Below are 12587 nucleotides of genomic sequence, written 5' to 3'. Positions count from 1 at the left end.
TAATGCTAGAGATTCAATTTCCTTTATTTCGGTGTTATCACCCACTCCAGTGAGCAAAATTAACCTTCTCCCAGAAACACCATTCCAGTTTGATAATGATTTGATTTAGTGTCTTGTTATTGATTTGTTTTCAGGGTTTCATGTTGAAATAGATCAAGTTGCTGACAGCCCTATTACTATAAAAACTTCCAACCAACTGACTTCTACCCACCTTCTGTCAGTGAAGAGTTCAGTAGGAGGTCCACTCTTGACTTTGCTGTTTTGTAGGCCACTGCAAAGAGAAAATACCCGTGAATGACTTCCACACAGATACATTTGAGTCATCAGTGAAAAAAGAACCGATTCCTAAGCCAGCTGTGTTTGTTAATCTTAGTAACAAGAGAAGGATGCTATTGACCCGCTAAAATAAATAAAAGTAGTGTGTTCTGGCTAATGTAATATGTCCATGTTGCCTAATATTCTCTTGTACTTTGCACCTTCAATGAATGGTCCTAGAAACCTCAGATTTAAAGCAATGTTGAATCAGTTGGCCTGACATCTCAAAATTCTGTGTAATTACTAAGAATACTTCAAAAAAGATTGTGACTTGACTTACATAAGCAAAAACATTCTGTACCTTGTAGGCTAAATAATTAAGTGCCTGTGGAATGTGGCTATACCGATGACAAGGTAACTCTCTTGGGAATACTCTGCATTTTCTGATAAACAGAGTAAGGCTCTCTGATGTAACCCAGACTTGATCAGGTGTTATATGATGGACTGTTCGAAGAAAAACTAGTTTAGTTTCTTTTCCCTTTTGATAGTAATACCTACTTGAACTGAAGCAATGTAGATGGTAAGAGGCTGAGCTCCATGCTCAGTTACCTTGCTTCAGATGTATCTATACATGATTTCATCTTTGCCATTAGTAGCTATAGCAGTTTTTAGATAATGTGCAGAATAAAATTCAGCATTTTCCTTCAATACTTTGCAAAGTTCTGCCTCTCTGATACCTAAGGCTGAAAAATCTTCACTGTTGCCACATTTTCATTTAATCAAATCTTTTCAAAAGGGAGTAGGAAAAGAAAGAAAAATGTGATAGACTGCAAAAAGGAATTTCAAAGGCTAAAACTATAAATAAGCCCTGAAGTCTTTTTAAATGTAAAATCATTTCATTTTTATGTGTTTTTTTTTAAACTCATCAGCAAAATGCATATACTGTCAGAGCATAATTTCGAGTAGGAATTTTAACATCAAAAGGCACGTACATGTTTGTCTTAAGTGACCATGGAATATAGAACACAGGGGAATATGTGGTCAAATATATCTTTCCTATGAAAGCATGCTTCACAACCCATTTCTTAAAGTCTGTGCATTATCCCTTTCAGTTTGTATCATAGTGCAAACTAACACAAAATCTGAGTAAATGCCACAATACAGTAAGAGTAGTAGAGTATTTGTTTGATATTTTATGCATGTCCTGACAGCCAAATAGCAGGATCATGTGGAATTCTTATGAGCTATTTTATTAGACTGATTTTTTGTCTTTGGAAACTTCCTGTTTAATTAATAAATCTGTTCTTCCCTTTACTTCAGGTGGATTATCCATGCTATGAAGTATGAATTGAAAATCCGTGCTGGGGATATGCCAGCCAAGGACTTATACCAGATGTCCCCCAGTGAAGTGAAGCAGCTTCTGCTGGATATTCTTCAACCACAGCAGCAGGGGAGGTAATGAGATGAGTGGGTTTGTGGCACCTGTTTTCATTCATAATAGGCTGTTCAAGTAATTTTCATTTCTGAACTACTTTGTATACATCTGAAATCACCAGGCATCTGCAATCACTAATATCCTTATTTAAGGAAAGGTAACAAAAATGCACTTTTTCATTCTTTCACCTGTGTCCAGGTTCTACAATTGTTTCTTTTATATTGCATCTTCCGTTTTCAGCTTTATCTTTGTGGAATTCTTACTTTATAATAGTAATGTCTATACTCTGGCAGTAAGGTGAAGCATTACATTTTTCAATGTGGGGAAGAGGAGCCAAAAATTACTCAATATTGTCTACTTAAGTAACCTGTAAGAACGGTTTGTCTACTGTTCAGTACCCTCTTTCTTCTCGCTTATTGTATGAATTAAGAACAGATGTTCTCTAGAATTCTCAAGAGATAGCAGTGCTGCCTGAAACTTGTTATCTTTTCTTCAGGCTGTAACTAGCTGCCAAAAAGAGCATTCATTGTGATACAGCATGCAAGACAAAAGTTAGAATGACAGTATTTCCATTTAATTATATTGATAAGAGTAAAGTCAAAAGTCCTCCTGTAGGTTTTACTTCTAGTTAAGCTAGATTAAACTTTGGCACTTAATACTGCTGATAATTCCTGTAGTCCTTGACTAAACGGATGATGGCCTTTTCTCTCAACAAAGAGGAAATATACCACATGTCATACTACTTGTGTTCCTGCTTAATTCAAAACACATTCTGTTTTTTCCCCCAATCTATAATGCCTGAGAAACAACCTCCTTAAATCGGTGTCTGCTGTCTTATCTAATTTGTGTCATGTAGAATCTCTCAGTCCAACTGACTGTATTCTGTATCTCCCACATGCTTGTCAGTATCTTGGTTGTGGTTATTAATGCTTGCTGTTTAGTTGCTGTCTGAGGTTGATGTTGACATTATTCCTCTAAAACCTTAGCAGAACAACTCTAGGTTTCTCTTTGCAGCATTTTCTATTAAATATTATGCTGTTTAAGAAACAATTTGGTCAATCACAGCAAGCAATTCAAGCACTATCCTTCATTAGAGATCTTACCTGAGTTGTCACAGTGCCTTCTGCTTTTGATTCCTTTAATGGATGATAGCTGGGTCAGCAAAGAGCACTCTGGTTGATTTTGTGACAATGAAGATTCTTTTTTGGGGGTTAGCTGAGTACAAAAGCTAGCCAGCATATCCTTCAAAACTTCCTATCTTTAACTTCTTCCTGTACAGTATTACTAGCTCGTTTTTCCTTACCAATTAGTGACCTGTTTTAAAAAGTTCTCTTCCTGACAGGAAATACAGAACACTGTCTCGTTGCATTTTCTTTCTGTGACAGTTTTTACTACTGTTGTGATTTTTAGAAAAAAAATCTGCTGCTGTGATACCATATATCACTGCCAATTAATTTGTCATACATGAATGGCTAGTGGTATATGTACCTCCCTAACAGTCTCTCCAAGTTTTCATGGAGGGTAAAATCTTTGCAATTTTCCTACCTCTTACACTGGGCTCCAGGCTCAAGTAAATTTAAATGGTTTAAATTCTAGACTTTTATAGATCATTAAAACTATTAAAGGTATCAAGCTAGCCCATTCCTGACCCAAAATTACAACATGTTAGAGTTACCCTTACTATGGTTTGAATACAGTCCCGAATAATCTGAACATAATTGTTTCCAATTTGCTCTCTTCTACTGCTTTGCAGTTTTGTGATCTTGACATTATTCTACCTGTCACAATAATGAATGTTATATACATGGCAGCTGATATCAAAGAACTATGTAGACATTTTTGGTTTAGTAAAATCTGTTGTAGGCATTCATGAAAAGCTTTGGCAATTACAGTCTGGTAACACACTCTGAAGGTGTAATAACTGGTTTTGAAAAAAGTTGCGCTGATGAAGAACATCACTGAAATTGATCTTTAAGTTAGAATACTCAAATACTTTTAGTTAGATGTTTATATCTCTTAAATGAAATACCCTAAGTGCTTTCCTGAGGTGGCCAGCAGGAGCAGGGAGGTGATTGTCCCTCAGCACTGGTGAGGCCACACCTGGAATACTGTGTCCAGTTTTGGGCCCCTCAGTACAAGAAAGACATTGAGGTGCTGGAGCGTGTCCAGAGAAGGACAACAAAGCTGGTGAAGGGTCTGGAGCACAGGCCTTATGGGGAGCGGCTGAGGGAACTGGGGTTGTTTAGTCTGGAGAAGAGGAGGCTGAGGGGAGACCTTATTGCTCTCTACAACTCCCTGAAAGGAGGTTGTAGCTGGGTGGGTGTTGGTCTCTTCTCTCAAGTAGTTAGCGATAAGACGAGAGGAAATGGGCTCAAGCTGCGCCAGGGGAGGTTTAGATTGGATATTAGGAAAAATTTCTTCATGGAAAGAGTGGTCAAGCATTGGAAAAGGCTTCCCAGAGAGGTGGTGGAGTCCCCATCCCTGGAAGTGTTCAGAAAACGGGTAGATGTGGCACTGTAGGACATGGTTTAGTGGGCGTGGTGATGTTGGGTTGATGGTTGGACTGATTATCTTAGAGGTCCTTTCCAATCTTAATGATTCCTAGTTTTTACTTCCATTATAAATAATCCAGCCACCATGCTAGGAAACATGAAATTGCTACTCTACCCTTAATTGGTTTAATGGTGGACTTGGTAATGTTAGGTTAATGGTTGGACTGGATGATCTTAAAGGTCTTTTCCAACCTAAACAATTCTATGATTCTGTTTTATGTACATTTTAGTTTATGGTGACTTAAATTGATTATATATGATGCGTTCAGCCTACTACTGTTACTGTACTGCACTGGATATATTTCAGAGTTAATTCTTTTACTCCCATTACATAAAGCACAAACACACACATAAGAATAACATTCTAACCTCTATATGCTGAGCATCTTGATTTTGTTTGCTTTAGAGCGTAACTTACCAGAAAGCACAACATATACTGCATAAGCATCATTAATATGTGTTTGATGTCACTGCTTACCTTACTGGCTCATGCCCCAGAACATGGCTTGGGTCTGCATCTGTAACAGTTTTTTACTTCAAGTTCTCAATTTCCTTTGTCCACAGAAGCTGGCTAAACAGAAGACAGATAGATGGTTCTCTCAATCGAACTCCTGCTGGATTCTATGATCGGGTGTGGCAGATCTTGGAGAGAACCCCTAATGGTTTAATAGTGGCAGGGAAATTTTTACCACAGGTAAAACCAGCAGAGATACTCAGTTATTTCTGCTCTACCTGACTATTAACAGTGAATTATTTTATCATTAACGTCTATTTTATGCCATAGTATATTATTTAGGGTAATTTATTCCTGTTATGATTTAAAAAAAAAAAAAGAAGTATTTTCAAATTTTCTTTTTGGTTCTGAGTAAAATACAATTAGAATAGAACAAAATTCAGTTATTTCTGTTAAAACACAATTATAAAGGCATAAGTTTAAAAGACCCTTCCCAAGTCATGGACTCTGAAATCTACTCCCTTTTTGATCCTACAGTGGTCATATTTCTTAGTTGAGTATTATTTATTCAACAAGCAAATAGGCTCTACCTGGGGGTGGTTTTGATCTAATGCAAATGGTCTTTGAGTAAAAGTATTATTTGTTTTTCAGCAACCAACTTTATCGGATATGACGATGTATGAAATGAATTTTTCCCTTCTAGTTGAAGATATGCTGCAAAATATCGACCAGCCGGAATATAGGCAAATTATTGTAGAGGTCTGTGGCCTACAATGAATGAAATTTTATAATGTACATGAGTACGTTACAGCTTAAAAAAAAAAAAAAAAACAGTAACCAAGGCTCAAATATTTGAAGAAACAGCATTTGAAATATAAACACTTGGTTCAGTTGGTTCTCCTTAGATTTTGTGTGATTAAACAGGTTCCTGTTAACATGTTCAGAATACACTAAGTTCTTGATGTTCTTTCCCTTTAGCAAATAGATAAATATTAATGACAGTGCCAATACAACTAGGTCACAGGAGGTGAAAAAAGAATACTAATTCCTAATTAGCTTTCCTTCAAGTCCCTAGCCCATGCCTTTTCCTAACAATTTTCTAGGTCTAGGGAAAAACTGCTCTAAAAAAAATGAAGTTTGCCCTGCGATAGATTCTTCTTTCCCATTTTGCTGAGGCTGTCTAGTAAGTTGCTTTATGCTACTGAATCAACTAACTTCCAGTTTCCTTCTGTTCCCATATGTAATAGTAAAGCAAGAGGCTGTTTAAACTCCTTCCCCACCACTGCACATAATGTATACTTTTTGAACAGATCAAGAGCATCTGTACCCTTGGTAACTGACATCTGTGCTATCAGCAGCTTTGTTGTATTTCCCAAGTATATGCCTCTGGTGCATGTGAGAATTCCTCCACAGTAAAATCAAATCTGTCTCAATTCTGGCTAACAACTAATGGTCATGCTGCTTGCTAGAACATCCCCAATTTTTGCTAAAAGATAACACCATTATCAAAACCCAAGATGACCAATATAGACTCTACTGCCTGCTTGTAGTTATTATGACAGGTCACTTGTCATGTTCACCTTCCTATTTTAAACCTCTTTCAGACAGAAGGAATGAAAATTCTCTGGAACCGAGACTTTCTATTGGTGTCTATTGACTTGGTTTTTTATCAGCTTTGTCATAGTATGATTATACCATATGTGATTATGCCTCAAAACATGAAATGCTGAGGTTCAGCATTTGCTGCTTTTCACCCTCTCCATTGGCTGAGCACCAGCATTTGTGCAGCCACACAGTGAACTGAATAAACTGGAAAATAACTTCCCCCTGGCTCCCAGCAAAGTTAGATGTTAATGTCAATCACTTACACAGCACCCTTAACTAGGTAGTCACCAGAAATTGTAACCTTTCATCAAAGCCTGCTTTTTCAGTGATTCTTTTATCAAAGTCAGAATTCTATTATCTGTGCCCTATCATTTGTGCCATTATTAAATGGCTTCCTGCTTGAAAGAGGCATATGCAATTATTAATAGTGCTTTTATGTAACCTGAATTTTAACAAATCAAATTTAAAGTCTTACAGTCTTTTTCTGCCTTCTAGTTGTTGATGGTTATATCTGTTATTCTGGAGAGAAATCCTGAGCTAGAGTTCCAGGACAAAGTGGACTTGGACAAAGTGGTGCAAGAAGCCTTTCATGACTTTCAGAAGGATCACAGCAGTCCAAACGGAGCTGAAAAACAAGTGAGTAAAATATTACTGTCTTACAGAGTTTACCACTCTTATTGAAGTTATAAATGTTAATTTTGTGTGGTTCAGAATAAAAAGCAATTGACAGGAGTTCAGCATGGAACACAAATAATAAATTAATATACCCAATTGCTGCATAAGTCTGCAAAGAGCCTATAAGCAGAGATAAAAGATGCGCACTTTATTGCTGAATTGTGAATTCAAACTGGTATGGTAAAGAGAACGCTCACAATGTTACATAGCTCTGAAATGAGAGTCTGGGTAAAGCTGAAATAGTTGTAGTACTCATTAAAGGGGAAAGAATTAATTAGGGGGGACACTAGAACAGAGAAGAGTTAAGAATAACAGAAAAAGAAAAAACTAAAGCTCAGCAAGGAAGCGTGAACTTAAGATCTTATGTACACAGATGCTAAGAAAAGATTTAGCAGCCAAAGAACTCATATTGGCAATACCAATGTAAGAACTTGAAATGCAAAACTGTTCTTATGTGCTAGAGTTGCATTCATGACCTAGCAAGCTTTTAATCTCTAAGGCTTAAAAGCCAAATAAATTAATCTTGATCATTAAGTAGCTTTTAAGATTTACTTCACTGGGATTTTAGGTTTTATGCTTTAAAGACCTCTAAATATTCTCACTACAAGTTTTGGTGCCTCAAAGCCCTGAAATTCTGTAATAAAGCCAGGTTCATTGAACTGGTTGAAGGAAGAAATATGAGCAAAGCCGTGGGACAAGTCCCTGTGCTACTGAGGATGATCTTACTTGCTCCGTCTGGCATTTTATTGTGTGCAGTATATTCTGAGATAGCTGTGCTAGCTGTGAATAATCAATTGATTCATAACATATTGATACGCGACAGCACTTCCTGTTGCTGAATTTAGCTCCTTCAAAAGATGAGGAAGGATGTGTTCCTTAAGAATTCTTTCAAAAGTTTCAAGGTTCACTTTCTTGCTACTACTTTTTTGTAATAAGATTTGAAAGCAAGCCAGATATCCAGCCTTAGCAAAATATCACCTTACACAATACCTCTCTTTTTAAAAGAACACAGTTTTCTTGAAATTATTATTATTTTGGCCTGCCCGTTTTGGAGGGTAATGACTGTGGTTGCAGCCATAGCAAAATCAGACTTCTCATCCACACAAATGGCTATTAAGTGCCAGCTCTGCACAGTATCTAGAATATGTCACTGACTTCTGTGACAAGCTGGAAATCCCCCATGGCTATAAACAGAAAAAAAAATCCCATGCAAAGCCCAGTTTTTAATGGATGCTAGGGCAGCATCAGTAAAGTGATGAATTTTTTTCCAAGCGCAGATCTACTTAGAATGATGCCTTCTTTCTCTTAGAAAGAAATCCCAATTTATAGTTGTCAATAGTATCTTTAAGATTGTTGTTGGAAATTCCCACTCCTTACATTAAAATTTTCTGGAACCTGACTCTCCCATATTCCCATGTATATGCATACAGGTATATGCCATACCTGTATGGCAGGTAACTGTAGCCTATTTAGAATTGTTCTGATGATGTTCTATCTCAGGTTTTCCTAACAAACGTTGCTAAAAGAAATCTAATTTGTCTGAACTATGCTCTTCCATTAACAAAGTTCAAAATATTTGCAAGTTAGTTTAATTCCCTGCTAACATGTAATGAATGTCAAAGTACTTACTCCAGTAATTTCAAACACACCCTAAAACTACAGAAGTCTAATATTTTCACCACACAATCTCTGCCCTTGATTAATAAAAGGAACCAATTCCCTGAATTAGAGTTGAACCTTTATTATAGCAGCCAACATGTAATTTGAGAATAAGCAGACGTTTTAACATCACTAACTGTGCAAAATAGGTGTTCAGTGAAGGAAGCCTATATTGTTGATCTGATTAATGAATTGGTTAATGTGCTACCTGTGGTTTGGTTCTTGAATTTAAAAAAAAATTTGGAAACATCTTTTCCCTCTCCTGCAGGATGACATGACTGCATTCTACAACACTCACCCAATTGGAAAGAAGGGAACATGCAGCTACTTGAGTAAAGCTGTGATCACTTTATTGCTGGAAGGGGAAATGAAAACAAGTAATGATGATCCTTGTACCATTAGCTAAAGCTTGAAACACAACGTAGGAATTGTTGCTTTATTTAGTGTTCTATGTATCTTTCATGCATATATTAAAATACTGTTTTGAAGAGTAACCCTGGCTAATAATACAAATGCATACTGTCCTTTGCTGAAAGAAGTGCCATTAAAAATACTAAGTGCCACCTAATTTTTTCCTTTCTCAACTATGCAGCATGAAACTCTGAGCACATGAAGTTAGTCCTATGATATTTGATTAGGTTGAATGGGATTGTATTTATGATCTTAAATTATGCATTTAACATAGTTGGTAACTTCAAGAGAAATGCAGTATGAGATTTTGTCTTTATACCTCTATTTATAATTACAAACAAGCTTATTGTAAATTCTAGATGAAATTCAGAAAATACCATAATTAACATGTATACCAATCAGTGTGGAAAATTGGATTATTTTTTTTTAGTTATTATTATTCTACACGCAAATTGGAGGTGAAGGTTGAATAGTTGTTATTCTTTAAAGTTTTTCTGTATCAGTTCAATTGACAGCCTACATTTAGTGTTTTGGGGTTTTTTTTAAATTTACCAGTTGATAATTGATATACAGGTTTCATCCTAATAGAGCAACTTTTTATCTCTAGCAATAAATATCACTGCAGTTTCCCAATGGTTGTTTAAACATCTATAAATTAACAAGGGAAATGTATGGTAACAAGATTTAAAAGTTTGTTTAAAAAAGGGGCAAACAAGCTGTATTTAAAATTAACATCAATGAAGAAAAAACTGTGTATAACATAAGCTATCAATACATTAAAGAATTCAAGATACACTTATTTATCTCCTAAATGTGTGAAAGCACTGTATGCTACATGCTTTATTTTGGTGAAAGTAAAGCAAAGCAAATGCTTGTGGGGAAAAAAAAAAAAAAAAAAAACTGTCAATAAAAATACTTTAAGTTACATGCAAAGACTCCTGTTGACTTTAGTGGCAACCTTTAATGTGATACAGAAACTGCCTTGAATGGATCATTGAAGTGCCTGTTTTAGCAGCACAAAATATACTAAAGCTTTAGAACTGGTCCTCCAGTGTTTTGATAATTAAATTAAGTGACCAGCTACAACTCAACTGTGAATAAATTGTTGCCATATTGATATTAAAGGCAGGTAGTTTAACTTACTTAGAGGGCAAAACAAATGGCAAAAGTGATGGAGTGAATCTGGTCACAAGAGGAGTATTTATTTGAACACACCTAGGCAGTGGTTAGTACTTCCCTGACTTGCAGCACTTCCCCAGAAATCACAGAATCAATCCTTCTCAAACCAAAATGGTAGAAGAATTTGTTGTTGGAGGAGGACACTAAACCATTAACAAATCTCTTGTCAAATGATGTGGAGAATTAGTTAAGGTTGGAAAAGCTAATTTTGGGCTACCAGAGTAGTGGTCTTACTGCTTTTCCTTGCTGTAACACATTTATCATTCAAAGAACAGTGGAGAGGAGGCAGCGGGGATGGGGAAGGAAAATCCAGAAGAAACACAGTAGTTGCTCACTGTTGGGTACATTGCTGTAGTGTGTTAGTACATTTAATAGTAGAGCGTTGGTGTGAGGGGCTGCAGCATTGCTCTAACTCCAGCAAGGCGGCTACAATTAAAACAGCAGACTTGGTTGGCAGCAGTTCTAAATTCTGATTGAGCCATTAGTTTAAACAGCAATCCAACATATCCTCAAATTTTTTCGTTCATTACTGCCTTAGGAGTTACCAACTGCAATTTAAAAAAAAAAAAGAAAAGAAGAAAAAAAAGGCAAGTGGAATTCAAGTGTTGCTTGCAGATCTACACTCCACAGCTGGTCATGGATCAGAGATTACATAGGTAGCAAGCATGTCTATTTCTAGTGGTTTTAAAAATACTCTTTAAAATTGATGTATCTCATGCCATACAAACACAGAACATGAACAGAACTCTTGCCTACAAACTGTAAATCCTACTGGAAGGAAACAATCCTTTAAATTAAAAAGCTACAGATTACTTCAGGAGCACCGCCATTTTGCTAGACAGTAGCACTGTTGTTCGGTTTTGCAATTGCTTGTGATTTAATACGTAACTGCACATTAATTCTTCAAATAGCAGGATAGCAGTTTTGTGGTATTTTACATCACCACTCTCTTCTGCTCTTACTCCTTTAGTACCTCCAGTTACTAGTAAGGCTCAAGTTTGCTGATCTTGGTCTGAACTGCATAACTACAAATGAATGAAAACCCCACTCACCACGTATACAAACTTGGAATGAAAATGCATTCAGACTGTTTCCATTTTCCTTTATACCCTTGAACGCATGGTTTATGAAGTTGTGATTGTGGCAATTTTTCAACTTCTACAAAATAAAGCTAAGTACCTAGATTAGAAGAGGAAGATACCAGAATCCAGCAGAGTCCACATTCTCTGAAAAAGGTTCTCATGTCTGGAAGGACGCTACCATTATTTTTTCTCTTCTCTTCCTGAAGCAGGGACAAGAAAGGACCATGATACAAATGGCTCTCACACAGCATGCCTACTAAATTATAGTTTTAAAAGACAACACAACACAATTGTAAAAGAAACTTAAAGTTTTTCCTAAAGTAAACATTTTTCCTACATTATAAATTGTTTGAAATCACCGAGGAAAAAGAAACCTTGGTGAGAATAAAGAGGGTAGCAGAAAATAAATGGTAATCCAGATAGATAGTTTTTAAACAGCCATAGCTCAAGTAATGCGTGGTTCATATTTAACAAACTTGGTCCTGATTTCTTTGAAAGCATTCTGCTTCAAGATGACAAGGAAAGAGATGCACTTGGGGTTGCAGACTAATAACCGGAGGTGCAACAATCAATACAGTCCCCTGTGTACTTACCAACAAGAGCTACTGGCAATAGAGTTGCTACAGCCATTAAAGAAATAAGTCCCAGAGGGTTCAATATTGGTTCACACCATTCAGTTACCTTATTATATACCTTCATGGTGCTCCAAAATTTGAAAAACCATTCTGCTTACCAGGGGAAGTAGGATCCATTCAAAGAATGGGAACACAATAGCTGAAACAGTGAAAAGTAAAGCTATTAGTAAAAGCGGGTTGTTTTTAAACATGATTTTTTTTTTTCCAAATTCCTTTATCAGATACTCTTGAGAGTAATATCAAATGAATTCAGCTAAGCAACCCACAGAAAAAATTTCCCTTTTCCTCTGCTATTAGAAAGAGGGGAAATACCAACTTGCAGTGGCAACTGCTGATGTAAATACACATAATTCAATCCCCTCTCCAGTCTCAATCACCTTTGATTTTGCCAAAACCATCATTTTGACACTGTGGATTACTGCAACAGTTAATAGGTGTCATGTTCACAGTACATCAGACATTTCAAACTGCTCTGCTCATCGAAAGAATTCAGAAGGTAATAAGTTGATGTAATTCAAAGCTGACTTTCTTGGCATTTTTGCTGTTAGCTTTGTTGCCTTCCTCCATATGAATTTTCAGTCTTACTTTGCCTGCATATCAGTTTGTGCAACTGATACGGAAAAGAAGTAGACAACCAGATTAATA

The 12587-nt window shown here is 36.4% G+C and overlaps 1 protein-coding gene across 12 annotated transcripts in view; it reads left to right on the top strand.

Moving 5' to 3' along the window:
• The window catches only part of PHKB (phosphorylase kinase regulatory subunit beta), an 87841-nt gene extending 77911 nt beyond the window's left edge, over positions 1-9930 (top strand). For 11 of the 12 annotated variants that reach the window (XM_075714779.1, XM_075714778.1, XM_075714782.1 and 8 more), the window contains 5 exons: positions 1576-1710; positions 4807-4936; positions 5348-5455; positions 6797-6937; positions 8904-9930. In XM_075714779.1, coding sequence (XP_075570894.1) covers positions 1576-1710; positions 4807-4936; positions 5348-5455; positions 6797-6937; positions 8904-9041 — 652 coding nt within the window. In that variant the 3' untranslated portion in view covers positions 9042-9930. The remainder of the gene's footprint in view (positions 1-1575; positions 1711-4806; positions 4937-5347; positions 5456-6796; positions 6938-8903) is intronic. The other variant, XM_075714783.1, reaches the window with a different exon arrangement.
• Positions 9931-12587: the final 2657 nt, after the last annotated feature.

This window comes from Pelecanus crispus, chromosome 8, assembly GCF_030463565.1.
Source record: "Pelecanus crispus isolate bPelCri1 chromosome 8, bPelCri1.pri, whole genome shotgun sequence".
Classification (NCBI taxonomy): Eukaryota; Metazoa; Chordata; class Aves; order Pelecaniformes; family Pelecanidae; genus Pelecanus; species Pelecanus crispus.
This window is presented reverse-complemented; position numbering and strand designations above follow the sequence as displayed.